Source organism: Heloderma suspectum, chromosome 7, assembly GCF_057233095.1.
Source record: "Heloderma suspectum isolate Gila_16-S chromosome 7, 16-S_ref, whole genome shotgun sequence".
Lineage (NCBI taxonomy): Eukaryota > Metazoa > Chordata > Lepidosauria > Squamata > Helodermatidae > Heloderma > Heloderma suspectum.
This window is the reverse complement of record NC_139464.1, coordinates 84,407,327-84,423,663: the sequence shown is the minus strand read 5'-3', so window position 1 is coordinate 84,423,663 and position 16,337 is coordinate 84,407,327. Positions and strand designations below refer to the sequence as shown.

Genomic DNA, 16,337 nt, shown 5'->3' with positions numbered 1-16,337 from the left:
AAGTCTGGATTCTGGAATGAATTGTGACTTTTTTTTTGGTCAGGTATGGGTTAGTCTATACAAACAGCTGATCAGACTGTAAAACTGTGCAATGTACTGCTTCAGACTGCAGGGGGTAGCAGTGTGTGTCTCTGTGTGTGCAAGTTTGAACATTAAATAAAATCATTACATTTAGGAAAACAACATGTCAGGGAAAAGGCTAAGCTAGAACCCTTCCCAGCTGGGGAGTTTAGAAATAAAAAAATTGGGGAGCATTCAATCATGCAACCCCCTTCACCCATGTGCAGCTTGAACTGGTACAGTCCAAGATAAGTTTGTGCACTGTGGGCACATGGCAAGCAGAGGAAACCGTTCTGAAGACTTTGGAAGTTAGGGTTGCCATCTATCCTGTTTCTCAAATGGAGAGTATTGGAACTGAAGATCAATGTTCAATGCCTAGAGTAACTTTTGATCTGGATGCTCAAAACTGGAGAATGGCTGGGAAGGGAGCAGATGGGCTTTGGCAGCATTTCCTCTTCTCTGTCAAGCCTTCCTCTGCTGTCATTTTTAGTGAGGTTCGTGCTTGTGCTGCCCAGCTCTGCACAGGAGCCTGGGAAAGGAGAGGAAGATCTGAGATAGCTGGAGATGAAATGTAGTGACTGATGAGGGTAGGTCTCCCTCCTCCCCACTCTGCTGTCATTTGGCTCACCCAAGCCTTGTATTCATTGTGCTGTTCCACTAGGAAGCTTACTTCTGTGCTCAGAGAGACAAAGAGGAACGTTAGTACAAGGCCTGCACCAGTCAAGTGATACCAGAGAAAGGTGGAGTGGGTGGAAAAGCACTGTTCAGTCCAAAAGGCTTCATTCCCCAGCCATGTCTGTCTCTTCTCCAGGTCTGGCTGCAGGTAAAGAACATAAAAAGAGCCCTGATGCTCCAAAGCTTTCTTACAGCGACCAATCACATCCCAGTTTCTAACAGTGGCTTGTCTGATGCCTCTGGAAAGCTTACAAAGATGGCATAAAGTCAACAGCCTCCCTTGGTGTCTGTCCCTACCATCTGCTATTCAGAGATACGCTGCCTCTGGAAATGGTCTCTATTTAATTATCATGGTCTAGCTCAGAGGTAGGGGAACCTGTCGCTTTCCAGATGTTGTTGAACTCCAACTCCCATCAGCACCAGTAAGCATGGGCAATGGTCAGGGATGAGAAGAACTAGAGTCCAACAACATCACTTCTTTCCCACCCCTGATCTAGCTAATCATAGGCTTATCTAGTCTAGGAGTTCCAATCCTATCTAATCCTTTCAAAAAGCTGTCTCATGGCAAAAGTAACATTCAATTCTATAATGTAATAGCAGCTTCAGGAGGGGATGATTTTCAGTAGAAAAATGGCAGAGGACCTGTATCTTTCCCACTGCATCTTCTTTTCTCTCCCCATCCCAGCCACATAAAAAAATAAATTGCTAAAGTAAACCTTTTCCCCAGCATAAATATTTTTTTAAGATTGGTGTCCAGAAAAACCTGGATTCAAAGGTGGCAACCTTATTTGACATGCTGCCAGGCACAGAGTTCTTGATATTATCTTGCTTATTTTGTATTTCTAAGAGCTAGTCTCCAGGGGAATTTCCTACACTGCACATTCAGTGACTTAACAGTAACCATGAAGTGCTGGAAGCACTTCCCTGCTCTGTGTATCCCCTGCCTATTAAAACAAAATTGTGAGCAAAAGTAACCAAACTGTGCACCAAAAAGGTGTGCAACCTATGCAGATGATGCAAACTAAACACATCCATAAGTATCTCATTTTCAGTTATTTATTATTAATCCAACATATGACTCATCCTATTGCCAAAGCTCTCAGCTATTTATTTTATAAGAATTTTTTTAAAAAAAAACGCAATAAAATCCAGTTAAATACAACCCCAAACTAAGAGCAGCAACAAACACAGTTTGAAACAGCTGAAATTAAAATATCAAAATTAACAAATGCTAAAATGCTTGAAAAATATCCATGGAGATAATAACAGCTCTGAGACACAACCTGAAGATACAACTAAGCAAGATGTACAGCAAGGTAAAAGGTCCGAGAGCGTAAAGAAATCTTTGCTTGGCACCAAAATAATCAACAAAGTAGGTGCCAGGGAGAGAGTAATCCATGATTGGGGGGCTACCCCTGAAAAGTATTCTGCATCTATTTGCCATGGGGAGGAGCAAAGAGCCATTGGCAATGAAGCTATGAACAATGTCAGTTTCTTGACATTCAGGCATGTCCCACACATGCAAAGTGGCCACAGTTACCAAACGAAAAGAAATCTGACCCTTTCTTGGACTTCTATCTGTTTGGTCTCCGATTGCTAGCATCTTCTGTACTACAGATGGCTCCGGTCACTTCTTCTTGAAGCTTGTTCAATTGGAGCTCTGGACACTCAAAAACAGGCAAAGTTTATGTAGTAACTTAGAACCAAACTACATATTACACTAATTGCACATAGCGTGTAGCTGAGGCTTGTCTTTTTATCTACTCTTGTGCAAGTGCGTGTGGCCCCAATTATGATCGAGACCACTGCACTGGGGGATGGGAGCGTTAAACCTCCCCCCCTACACCATTTCCACCCCTGAAATGCAAAACCCTCCCCTGCAGGGTATTCAAAAAAGAGGACAAAATCTCAGTTGACAACAGTGGAGTCTTTTTTTCTGTTTTTTAATTGCCCCCCCCCCCCGGGGTTGGGGGATTTCATAGGAAAAAATGGTGATGATAGTAAGGTTTAACCCTCCCAGCCCAGAGCACAGTGGTCCTGTTCCAAATTGGGGCCATGCACACTCACACAAGAGTAAATAAAAAGACATGCTTCAGCTACATGCTACGTGACTGGCATAATGTGTAATTTGGCTCTCGATCTGTATGTCAGAGAAGCACATTCCCTGCTCTTCACAAGTTACAAGGCATTTAAAAAACAAATACTGAAGCCATTTGAGGAAATGCTTACAGAGCAGATTCCTTGGCCCTTGCCTAATCGTTTGTCTTCCATGGTTGGCTTTGCTTGTATGGTGCTGTGTAGGTGTCAGCATGGAGTGAGTGAAAAGAAATGCAGAAGTCCTGAACAACGGCTACAGTGGTCAGGACTGTAGTGGTGGTGGTTCTAACATAAACTGAGGATATGACATGTGCAAAAATCTGTCCTCTAAAATCTTTTTAAAATTTATGTCAATTAAAGCTGGTTACACCTTAGTATTTTGTATTAGTCTAGAAAAATCACTACCCCTAGGCTCCATACTTTCAGTCATTAGAACTGCCATTTCATCTGTAAGGCATACACTGAAAGCTGGAAACATTCACCCCCTTCACCTCCTTATTTCTGTGACACTAGGGCTGGCATCAGCACCTGGCATCCTTGAGCCTCTGTTGGAGACAACACACCCCAACAGGGCCAATTACTGACACTGGCTATGGCCCTCTGTGACAGGCAGCTGGGTATGGTTTCCATATCAGATTTCTCTGAAAGCCATTTTCCATATCAGATTTCTCACAGAGCCCTAGAGCAGCTGATGTAGAATTACTCTGTGACCTGGTGGGAAATTAAAAATGGCAGCCAGGGGCCCACTGAAGTACTAGGGGAACCACCTTGTCAGGAATCCCTCAAACATAGAGCCAGTCCTGTGGTTAAAGGATAATTAGTCTGCAGCTAGAATCTTGAATACAGAACCTTACAATGGCCCTCAGATTTCCATTGAGACAAATAACCCATTGCATTGGTACTGCACTAACATACAGTAAAAGATTGTTGTCAGACATCAAATTCTTGATACACATTAATGTTAAACCCAGGATTGGCAGTTCTTAAGTGATAGTATGAGCCACACGGTTAGAGGCTGAGTAAAGGAACTGTAGACTGAAGCAAGACAGCAGTTGTCCACCTCCCCCGTGAAGAATTACTTGACAGTCAAGCCTGGCAAGGCTGCTCCTTTACTGGCAAAGTGGATGAATGTGTTTGTAATGTGTATATAAATTATTTTTGTCAATATGCTGAAGCGTGAGTGATTATCAAATCTGACACACCTGCAACAAGAACCACCACCACCAATGTTGAAATTGGCCCTAGTTAACTCAAAGCATTCCAGGGGAACCAGGGTTGTAGCCACAAGAGGAACTGTGGTGCCTGTTCCCCTCAGAAATATTCTATGCCCTTGCATGTTCAGCTTTTATTAAAAGAATAAGATGCTTCAAGCCCTGTTATTTGTAGAGTTATAAAAAACACACATAAAGGCAGTAAACAATTGCTCACAAATAAGTAATCTTGCCTTTAAGTGTTCTACTCAATGGATATCCCAAGGGAATGGGATAAAAGAGAAGCACTAAGCCCTTATTTTGTATGTATATTCTTCAACTGCTCTGAAATGATTTCCCACCCCCATAGCCCCCATCTCCTTGATACAATATTTCTGGCTACAGGCTTGCAACCTATGCAAAGAACAAAAAAACTGGGCTGTGAACTCAAATCCAACTTTGTACACTGGGCCACACTGGGATGCCTAAGAACAGAACTGGATCTATTCATTTCTATTTCAGTAACATAAGCACTTGAAATCATGTTCACCCTGAAATCTGCGGGAAAGACTGGTTGACACAAACCAATTATGTGGTAAAACTATTCCTAGACTTATCACTTCAGACTGTAGATGTAAACTTATATGACTGAATGCTCCCACATATTAAAAATACACAAACAGCACAATTCTATACATATCTATTCAAAACTAAGGTCCACTGACTTCAATGGGACTTACTAGCAGCTAAGTAGGTATAGAATTGTAGCCAAATAAAAGTAAATTATTAGGGGGAAAGGTTCTAGCTTAGCCTTTTCCTTCACATGCTTCTTTTCTATGTTCAGGGATTATATGTGTGTGTTTGTGTGTGTGGGAGCATTCTCTGACCTGGTTCACACATAACGACAGCCCAGAGTATGGGTTGAGTATGGGTTGTCGTTGAATTGCAGGTTGTTGAGATGTGCGAACCCTACACTGTAGTTTAACTAGGTGTTGTTAACCACAAACAACCCAGGAAGAGAACCCATGGTTTGTTATTGGGTTGTGAACTCTGGGTTGTTCGTGGTTAACAACCCATAATTAAACTATAGTGCGGGGTTTGCACATGACAGCCCACAATTCAACGACAACCCATACTCAACCCATCCTCTAGTTGCCAGGAAGTCTTGACCCCATCCGCCCCCCCCTGTATTCTGAACTGCTACAGTTCAGAATACAGTGCGGATCAGTTTGGATTTCAAGCTTCATCACAGCAGGGCTGTCTCCCCATTGCAGTAATCTAAACCAAGTTTGGTGGCATTGTCATCTGGTACTTGTAGCTTGGCCCTGACACTGAAATATTAATGCAGATGGCAAATTGAGTGGTTTCTCTCTTGTTATCTAGAGGGAATTAAATAATTGTCACTTTTCTACAGTAACAGTTTGAATATGTATCTGCAAAAGAAAATGCTGAACTGGATTTTGAGAATTTTTAAAAACAAGATTCAGGTTAATACAATACTTTTGGTTAAAAGGCACCACAGCATAATGTGCATATACTAGGGTGGGGGATAACCCTTTTGTTTCTGAGAAGGTCCACTATTTGAAGCCTTTTCTAACGTTCTCATTTTCCTTTGAGGCACTGGATATAACTGACATCTTTAATCTCTCCCCTGAGGAAGGTTTGCAAACATTTCCTCTAAGATATGTGTTTTTTTCTCATTGGTAACTGGCCTCCTTTTCCCAGTAGGATCTATCTTTCTCTGTTTAGTAATGTTGTTTGGAGCTATCTAGATTCCATCCAACCCTGAACATATCACTAATTCTCAGAAGGTTTTGTTGCTTTGGGAACCTCGGCTGCTGCTGAAAAATGAGCTAGAAAATATTTTCTTCTCCTAACTGTCTGAATACTCCCCTTCCCATGCCTATTTTTTCTTCCCAACTAAGAAAAAATAAATATAGTATTAATGTAAATTCCTCTCTTATGCATTGTTTTGCATGATGTTTCGCATGACTTCCACAATCTATTGCAGAACAACTTGGTCATGTGCTAAATGGTGAGAGACCTGAGATATTAACAATCCAATTCTGTGCATATCTCCTCAAAAATCCCTCTGTGTTCAATGGGGCTTATTCCCAGCTAAAGGTGTATAGCTTACAACTCCCATCAGCCCTAGGCAGCATTAACAACGGTGAGGGATCATGGGATTTGAAGGTCAAAACATCTGGAGGACCAAAAGTTGCCCACCTCTGGTGCATGGGATTACAGCCTTAGGGTCAAGTCATATATTTGCCACAAATCTTCAGCCTCAGTTCTTCAAGTACTTGAAAGGTTGTCACAGAGAGGAAGGCCAGGATCTCTTCTTGATCATCCCAGAGTGCAGGACACAGAATAATGGGCTCAAGTTACAGGAAGCCAGATGCCGGCTGAACATCAGGAAAAGCTTCCTGACTGTTAGAGCAGTATGACAATGGAAACAATTACCAAGGGAGGTAGTGGGCTCTCCCACACTGGAGGCATTCAAGATGAAGCAGGGTAGCCATCTGTCAGGGATGCTTTGATTTAAATTCCTGCACTGAGCAGGGGGTTGGACTCTATGGTCTTATACGTATATATGGTCCCTTCCAACCCTACTATTCTATGAGTCTATCCTGTGAAATGGGAATGCCAGAACTGTGGGAAGAATTCTGTTGGCTGACCCATGGGGAGGATGGGAGTTAGAGTAGAACACCCTTTGGTTCCCCTCAACAATGATTCTATGAATGACGAGGGGAAGACGGAAGAAAATGAATGCTGTCTGTCCTTTACTGCTAAGAACCAATTGAAATATTCAGTGAGAAGAATGTGTGGTGTGGTTCACTTAGGACTGTACCACTTTAAAATGTAGGTGTGGGATGGTATATCTGATTGCTCCTCCACGTCAAAAGCTCCTTGCTGGCAGTGCAGGGAGCAGGCTTCTGGCATAATTGATATGTGGAAACTCTAAATTAGTATTAAGCAAAATAAATATAATGACAGAACCGGGTGGGAGGATGGGGTGGTGAAGATCACCTCCACTGCTCCTCCTGCCCTGCACTGGTTGATCGTAAGTCTCCGAGTTCAAGGGCTTCCAATCATCGAGGGTGCAATTAATAGGATTGCACCCTTAGAATACTTTAGAACCTCCTAGTAGCTTGCTATAAGAGGCTTAGGCATGAGATGGGCATCAACACAAGAGACAAGAACTATTAAACGATTGTTTTATTAAAGGGATATTTTGTACATAAGGGAATATTTATTTTGGGGTTTTCAAAAGACTGCTTAGTGACCATTTCTCAGTTCTATGTGATCTGCCCTTGATACTTGTAAGCCTCCAAACTCTGAGGCGTATGAGTATCCAGTGCAGGATGGGAGAAGCACGGAGGCAATTATCGCCTCTGTGCTCCTCTCGCCCTGCCTTTTCACTAGATGGACATTTTGCCCATCTAGCTGGGACTCTGCAGAGTAGGAGGGAAGGAGGTGGGGGCGGCCGAAGGATTCTTCATAAGCTGGCCGCCTCGGTCTCCTCTCCTCCCCATCCACAAAACTGTCCCCTTTTGAAGAGGCAACTGGCGCAGTTCCCTCCACACTGGCTGCAGTGGGGAGATGGAGGGAAGCTTGGACTCTTGGATCTGAGCACCGTTTCCAGCCTTGGATCCATGAATCCAAAAAATGCTATCCCCCCCCCCCCGCCCCTGACACTGTCTAGGGGGCCATAGAATTGCTCTCTTAATGACTTTTCTTAACCTCAGACCAAATTCGCTAAATCTCCACCCCATCCAAATACAGTCACACCCCGGTCCAGCTCTTGGGTACAGTTTTCCTTTGACACCAAAGCTCCCCCTGTTGTATTTCTGGGTGCTTGGATTGTTTCTTTGCGTTTTAATGCCTGCTTTTGTAACCTTCTGGTAGGATCTTAGGGAAGCCTCCTGGCATATCACAGCCACCTACTCCTGATCTTCACCAGCCATGTATGGTTATCCCACAGAGAAGAAATAGCTTAATATTCAGGCCTTAGCTATTCACTTTCTCCTCAGCTGTTTCCTAATCTTTCTATCACACCACACACCAAACGGCAGACCTCCCTCCCACTCTGACAACCAACCATCTAACTTACTCAAGCTGTCAACCCCTATTTCTCAACCCCCAGCCAATCAAAATTGAATTTACCTGACAGGCCTTATCCAAAAATATTCAAAACGATAGCCTCTCTCCCTCCCCTTTCAGAATTGTCACCAAGCAGCTACTACTAACACAGGCCTTTGACATACTAACAATGGTAGGCCTCAGGCCTACACACATTATAGCCTCACAGAAGTCTCACACAACATTAACGAACAACAACATTGTTGGGCAATTGCAACCTTACACGTGTGTGTAAATATGGGTGTATATATGTGTATTGTTTCTTCCGCATAACAGGCTGCATGGTGTAGTACTGCAGTGCTCTACTATTTTAAGTTGAGTGGATTGTAGAAAGATGGTTTCCTAAAAGTCCAACAAAACTTGGCCATCACATCTGCAGCAAGACGTGTCTTTGCCAAGAATGGATAACGTCCATGATTTCCCTGACTCAGATGGGCCCTGATAGTTTCCATTGACCCAAATTTGTTGGAATGGACAAAGTTTGACATTTATAAATTTGACAAGAGATCCAGAAAGGCCTTTGCACAAAGTTATTTAATGATTTCTCCTCCCCTACTTCTGGCATTTTTAGACTGCAAAAAGGATCTCTCTCTCTCTATATATATATTGCCTCCATTTGGCTGAGGTGGTGCCTCTGTGTATGCTTCCAGCTCCATGAATAAAGTCATTCTTTTGCAAAAATTATTCCATGGAAATCTAGGTCTATATAATAGAATTAGTGCAGGTCAACTGGGATCTGTAACAAAATGCTGCAGCGTAAGGTGGTTCCTGTTCAGGATTCCAGCCAGGCGGCCACACCTTTTTGCAGGATACTCCAGTCCATTCCCTACCCACTGGTTTCCCACCCCACACCCCCACACCAACAGTCACCATTTTATGACCACCAAGCATGCTCAGTCTTCACTGGGCTGTTTTCGGGTTGCCCTCTAAGTTTTTTTTCCCCATAAAGATTTTTTTTATACTTCTGCAAATCTTGGGGTTTCCCTGAGGCTGCATGTGTGGTGCCATTTTGGCTACATAAGTAATGGCACTTACCCATGAAGCTGAAAAATAGAGGGAAAAATTCAGCTCACCTAATTAAACCCTCTCCTCTTTTCTGAGGGTATTAGATAATTAAAGAAATCTTAGATAATTAATTGTATGAGTTTTCATTAATTACAGCTCAATCCTATGCATGTTTACTTTGTATTCAGTAGACCTTACTCTCAGATAAGAGTACATAGGTTTGTAGGCTTAACTGATTGATTAACATTACAATCCTAGACAAGTTTACTCAGAAGTAAGTTTCACTGTGTTCAAAAGGGTTTATTCCCAGCTAAATGTGCATAAGACTGCTCCCTAAATCTGCCTACATTTGTATATGAATGAACAGTAGTTCTGATGAAAAAAGCATAGATTCTTTGCTTTAGATTACATCCATATGTGTCATAGTAGTCACCATTTTAGAACTGGCATTCCCTTCTATGAGAGAGAGAGAAAATGGAATACATTTTCTAAGGTGGCACTTGCGACCTGTGGGTTTTGTCAGTGCATGATTTAAAAAAAAAAAACCATTAAAAAATCACCTGCGTCTCAATCAATTAAAAAAAACCCCTAAATAATCAAAAGGTAATTAAACACTGCAGCCCTACTTTTCCCCTTTTTCTTCAGTATCCAATGGTAAATTATGGCAGGGCTGGCCTGTGACAATTCGCTGCCTGAGGCAAAGGACAAGATGGTGCCCCTGCATTCCATGTACAGGCACCGACTAAATAGGCAGTTGTATTTCAAGTGTATATATACCTCAACACTGACAGTGGAACACCTGAGGGCAGCCTGCTAGCTTAGGGGTGCAAGGCAGACCATGCGGCACACAGCTCTGTCTTCCAACACCATGCTGTCATTCCCCACCCCCAGAATATAGTGCCTGAAGCAGCTGACTCACTCTGCCTAACGATAGGGCCAGCCTGAAATTATGGCCTTTCTTTTTCTTTTCAAAAAATCTTCCAGCCCTACCTTCTGAAGCCAGGCTTTTATGGGCAGCTTGATATTTAATGTGAAGTATACAAATACATTTTTTCCTATTTAGTCAGACAACCTGCAAAAGTTTTCTTTCAGGACAGCAAATTACCAAGTACTGTTCCAGCTGTGCAGGCAGGCAGAATGCCTCTTAGATTCATGGCTTGGCACAGCTGAGCCATTTAGCACGTGTTACCATATCCTTCATACACAGACACTGCTTAACAGTACAATCTTAGGCATGTTTACTCAGAAGTGAGCCCCAACTTACTTTCTAGTAAGGGTGCCCAGGATTGGAGTCTAACAGTAACCCTACCCCCCACAACAAAGAGTCTTATGACACCTTAAAGACAAAAACATTCATTATGGCCCGACTCTTCATGCACCAGATCTCACAATCCTATACATGTTTACTCAGAAGTAAGCCCTACTGTGATTAATGGGACTTATTCTCAGATAACTGTGCACAGGCTTGTATCTGACAACAACTTTCCCTTTTAAGAGGCCAAAGACATGGCTTTCCTGCAAGAGCTATCACTGCTTTTCATGTTGAGTTTAGCAGTCTTTGCCATGTTCACATTCACATTACTGGGAGGTCAGAGAAGTCTTATTCTCATTTTACAGATGAGAAAACCGAGTCTGAAGAATACTGACTTGCCAGAAGACACATCATGATTCTGTGGCAAAGATGGAGCTCGGTGCAAGCACCCAGCTCTTCCATATCAATGTTTATCCAGTGCACCACACTGCCAAAAGCCAGTAAACAGCCTCAATCAAAAGTTCCACTGGATAGTAAATAGGAAGAAGCTTCATTCTTGCAACAGGATATACTTCTTCCATAGAACTTTCTGAACATGCTTGTTCATATGTTAGAAGTTTGCCACTAAGGTTCCTCAATAGAGATGAACATGCAACATCATGCAATTATATCCAGGCAAGCTACTTCAGCTTATACATTACATTCCACCCATTCCATTAAAAATGGTCAATGCTGGATGGACTTATGCAACGTTTTAGTTAGAGAATGACAGCAAATGGTTAAGGAGCTGTCACAAAGGCAATCAGTTTCCTTGGAGAGTCCCCGCACTGTGAGCTTTCTCTGTTGAGCTTCCAAACCAAACCACACACACACATCCTCTCATACAATCCAGGCGATCTCAGACACCACCAACCCCTGGCCCCCACAAGCTGGCCCAACACTTCTTTTGAGCTGATCGCCAAAGCTGCTTCTTTTTTTTTTTTTTTGCGCGCGCGGGGGGGGGGTACTTGAGAAGAGTTTTCGACTGCCTACCTTGACCACATCGTCGTTGAGATGCTTGGGGTCCCGATTGACCAGGTCGATTTCCTTGGTGTGCACATCATGGAACTCCTTCTCGTTAATTTCATCTGCCATGACCTTGTTGTTGGGCTTGTAGATGTTGCCTTGCTCCCTGATGGGTGCGGTGTGGACAAAATCCTACGAACGAGGGGTGGGAAAGAGATCAGTCCGCAGCAGTCACTTTACTGAGCGGTTGTGGGAGGTCTTTTGGGGGTGGGGGCTGTGCGTAAAAAACCCTTCACTCGCTCATCGGACGTCCTGAGCAGCGGGCGTACGGAGCCAGGAGAAACTTCATCCAGGGAACGTCCCAAGGCTGGCTTTTTAAATGGATAAAAAGTACCTACACCACACCCCTCGGTACCAGGCAGAGCCGCGGCTCCCGCTCGCGCCGCCAGGGGGCCTCTCCAGGCGCACGCGGGCCCGAGGCCAGCTCGAGCGGGCAGGGCGCAGTCACCCCGCCCCTGAATTCAAGCGCTGGGGGGCGGCTTCATCAGCCTAAATCCCCAATAAGTATCCTCGTGCCTAGACCTACTCCTCCTTTAGGGCCAACTCCCGGGATGGGAAGGCATATAATGTCATCCAATCTTCTTAACTGAACCCTGAAGTTAGTCTTTTGCGCCTCTGCGTGTTTACTTGGAAGTGTGTTTACTTGGAAGTAAGTCCCACTCGGTTCCGCGAGGCGTACTCCGAAGTAAGAGTACGTAAGATCGCAACTTTTTGTATTCGTTACCCGCCACCCTGGAAAGGGCTTTCTTCCCCGTGCAGAGTCGGCCCCACTCGCTCCCGTATAATCAGCAGGAAATCTGGCCACCTTTATTACCTAGGCGGCATCTGTGGTCGATAAAGCGTCCCCAGCAAAATAAAAAAAGGGGGGGAGGGCAACGAGGAGACAACGTGACTGTGGCGGAAGAAGAATATCATATCCGCCCCCCCCCCGTCCCAAATAAGTCTCCCAAAACTTTGGAATGGAGGACAGCTCCTAGGGGAAGAAAAAGTGTCTTCTGCAAAGCGGCCGCTACTACTCTGTACTCCGAGTTCCTTAGTCCGGAATAAATACCACCCCCTGGGCCTGTTCCGTTATAGACCTTCACACGTTCAGGATCCCGATTTCACCCGCAAACATGCACTGAACATATGGGGAGTGCGGGCGCCGACTTTTTACTACGATTAAATCGCTCTATGCGGACGAAAAAGGGTTAAACGAACAGAAAGTGGTTTTTGACTCCGGAGATCCGAAGGCTCCTCTAATGCAGCCTTCGCCAACCTGGAGCCCTGTAGATGTTATGTTGGACTACCACTCCCATCATCCCCAGTCCGGACGGCCCTTTGCTATCTGGGGGTGATGGGAGTGTAGTCCAACACATCTGCAGGGCACCAGGTTGGCGAAGGCTGCTCTCATCCTTCCCTTGAAGAATGTCACCCCTTCACAGCGTCGCTTCGTTGTCAGCCGTCTGCCACGTTTTTTAAGGATCTCCCCCAAATGGTGGCGAAATCATTCCTCTCTCCTGCTGACCTGATCCACAACCCACAGAGGCCAGATGTCCTGAAGGTGTGTTATCAATTCATCAAACGCTCAAGACTTCGGTTGGGTTGTGGATTTGGCAGCAGAAGCCGAGCCGCTTCGTTTTTAGGGAAATCCCAACTTCGCGCCTCACTCCAGAACAGCCGCCGCCGCCGCCGCTCCTCCTAAGAAATAAAACATCCCTTACATACTTGCAGTTTAACTTTGGAGCCGGTCTCCAGAAATCCTCTCTCCCGCCTTGTAAGGATTAAACGAGGCGCTTTACAAGGGATGGGGGAAGAAACGTGCTTCAGGGCGTTTTTTGCACGGACAACGGCCGGGAGAGCATATTTGCAAACGTGAGTTCCCACGCACTTACTCTAGAGTTGTGTCCCTGAAGTCTCACTCTCGAAATCGAAAGCCTTGGGTGGACGCCACCGCAGAAACCGCTGCGTGGGGGAAAGAAGCTAAGCAAGAATAATCTGGGTAAACGAAGGGGGGGGGGGAGCGAAAACAAGTGCCCGGCCAGGAGATCGGATTACCAACAACACAGACCAATAACCCCCGATTGCCCGTAAAAAAACACCAAACAGTCTCGTCTTTCCAACTCCTGAAAGGGCATCATGGTAGAGAACAAGATAAGGGAAGAGCCAAGAGCACTCAGAGACGGCTGGAGCAGGTAGTGGGTGCCAGGAACGCAAAGCAGCTTAAAAAAAGAAAAAGGAAAGCAGCAGCAGCAATTTTAAAAATGCAAAGCGAAGTCCTACCTCTGAATCTACGTATTTGCTCCCAGACATGCTGTCTTGGGCTCGCTTGAGGCTCTGCTGTGGGTGTTCCTGATCTATAATTTCAAGGATCCAAAGAAGGAAGATCCTGTATTGTTAACACACACACAGGGGGAGGTATCTCCAAGTTAAACTGCTGGCCGCCCGCCAGGGATTTGTTCTGCTAACTCTAGGCGTGGAGGACAGAGCTGGTAGGTCTCTCGGCACATCCCCAAGGATCTGGGGCAGCGCGGGGTGGAAAAGGGTAAATACACACAAACAGGACGCGCGCTGGGACTACCCCAACCCAGTTCTCCAGAACGAGATTTTCGCCTCCTTTTTCCTTTTGGGAAACCCGAGGCGATGCTTGTTCCTTTGCCAGTCCCAGCAACCATAAAAGGACGCGCTGCTACATCCTCAGCGATCCGAGGGAAGCGTTGCTGCTTTGGTTAAGCGTTGCTGCTGCGTTGGGTCCTAGGTAGGGCAGACCCATTGCGATGAAGGGGACTTAATGTAAACTAACACTGGATACAACCCACTGACTCACCGTTTTTGGACACGTTCAGAGAAAGAAGGGCCCAGCCTTCTCTCCCCGCAAGCAGGGTTTTGATGAAAATCATTCTGCCTTGAGGTGCTGCCCCAGTCAGTTCTGATGGGAAGATCTCTGGGTGCTTCTGTCCTGGAGACACGGAATAATGTAATGTGCTTGGAAGTACAGATTTTATAATTTCACATCCTTCACCCCAACCAAGATTTTACACTCTGACCAAAGCTATTCTTCCATACTGCAGCTTCTGCCCCCAAAGCTGTGGAAACTTGGACTCAGCCCTGGGTGACAAGATGGAGTTTGCTTTCCCCACTGCTTCATTCCAAAACTATGCAAATCTTTTACAGCCCTGACTTGTTTTTGTGTTTTTAAAACTGCCTCCAGAATGATTATGTGTACCGACATATTATATAGCATGTTTGCCTTCACAGTATGCTAAAAAATAAAAGAGGTATTGATGCAAACATACCAAGAGTGCCAGTATAAAATGGCTTCCTAGCTTTATTGCATGGGTAGTGAAAATACAACCAGCAACAAGACTTGGCCCTTAATGTACATTCTAAGGGCTGTTGATGGAGGTAAGCCCAAGCATGAACAAAAAAGAAAAAAGCTGCAAACTGTTTTGCTCATGTTGGAATTCAGGGCATGGCAGCTGGTTGTGTCCCAGAGAAAGAACGAGAGTGGAAAAGGTAGCCTGAGGAAAAGTTTAGCGGTAAAACCTCATCTTATTTTGTATTTCAATCGTATTGGTTCAATGTTTTCCTAGAAATTGAATTCCATACTTTTGAGACTGCTCCCTTTCCTGTATCTCATTGCAGGCTTTCCACTTCACTGCTGAACGTTTAGTGTCAAAACTGAACACAGTGGGTGGATACAGATGGCCATTATCATGTGGCAACTTATCATGGTGTACATTTAATCACTTGGCATGCCAGTTGTCTCAGCCCAGGCAAGCAGATATCAAAAATACCCTGGAATGAACTCTCTAACCTGTAGTAAGTTGGCCAGCTATTTCATCCTGCCAAGTAGAATGGAGAATTTTGGCACACATCAAATGCAAATGTGCAGTAATAAATGTAGCAAAGTGATTTATTTTTTATTGTAGGCATTTCTACCCCCACCTTTCAAAAGCTTTCCCATGTACAGGTTACAATACAAAAATCCAAGCCGGTGCTAAAGCATTATTTTATTAATTTAATGTATTTATTTAAAAGATTTATAAGCCACCTTTGACGTAAACTCTGCCACTGAAAAGACATTGGGCAATATCCCATGCTGCTGCTTCACTTACGCCATTGACATAGTAGCATTAGTGTGAGCCTTCTTTAGCCTAGTGCAGTGCCAATAGCGTATGCTGGCATGATGAGCTTCTTTGGAAAACCTGTTGCACCCACATACGCTATTGGTGTGCTAGGGGTTGCTTGTACTAGTGTTACATCAATGGTGTAAGGAGAGCAACAGTGACAGATACTGCCCATACAAAGCAAAACAATCTGATAGTGACAAAGTCTGCTAAAAGAGAAGTGTAAAATCATCAGCAAAGATAAAAACAAATGGAAGGGCCTGACCTGAGAGGATAAAAAATTATTCACTTGGCACTGAAAAGTAAGTGCCAAATGAATGTTACTGGAAATAGCATGCCACAATGGGGGTGCCACCACTGAGAAGTTCCTTTTCCTTGATAGCCACCCACCACACTTCAGATGGTGGGGGTACTACTAAAGAAGGCCTTCTATTGACGATCTTTGTGTACAAGCAGGTACATGTGGTGACAGACAGTCCTTCAGGTACCCTGTTCCCAATCCACAAAGGATTTTAAAGGTCAAAAACAGTACTTTGCATTGGCCCTGGAACTGGTAATGCAACCATCATCCTTAGCTGGCTTTAAGATTTGATCTTCAGTGTGTATGCATTGTGCAAAATTGCTGTTTGGGTTTTTTTGTAAACACCATGCAGGATTGCAAAAAGCAGTCAAAGGAATTTTCAGTGCTGGCAGAGTTTATATATTCTGCAAGATGAATTCCAGAACAGCCTATGAAGAATT

At 44.4% G+C, this 16,337-nt stretch overlaps 1 protein-coding gene across 3 annotated transcripts in view; it reads right to left on the bottom strand.

Annotated features, from left to right (window-relative positions):
* CAV1 (caveolin 1) overlaps positions 1-13,833 on the bottom strand; it is a 45,539-nt gene extending 31,706 nt beyond the window's left edge. The window contains exons 1-2 of one of the 3 annotated variants that reach the window (XM_084810810.1): positions 13,362-13,833; positions 11,455-11,619 (exon numbers count right to left, since the gene is read on the bottom strand). In XM_084810810.1, coding sequence (XP_084666936.1) covers positions 11,455-11,556 — 102 coding nt within the window. In that variant the 5' untranslated portion in view covers positions 11,557-11,619; positions 13,362-13,833. Of the gene's footprint in view, positions 1-11,454; positions 11,620-13,194 lie in introns of all 3 variants that reach the window. The other 2 variants (XM_084810809.1, XM_084810811.1) reach the window with 2 other exon arrangements.
* Positions 13,834-16,337: the final 2,504 nt, after the last annotated feature.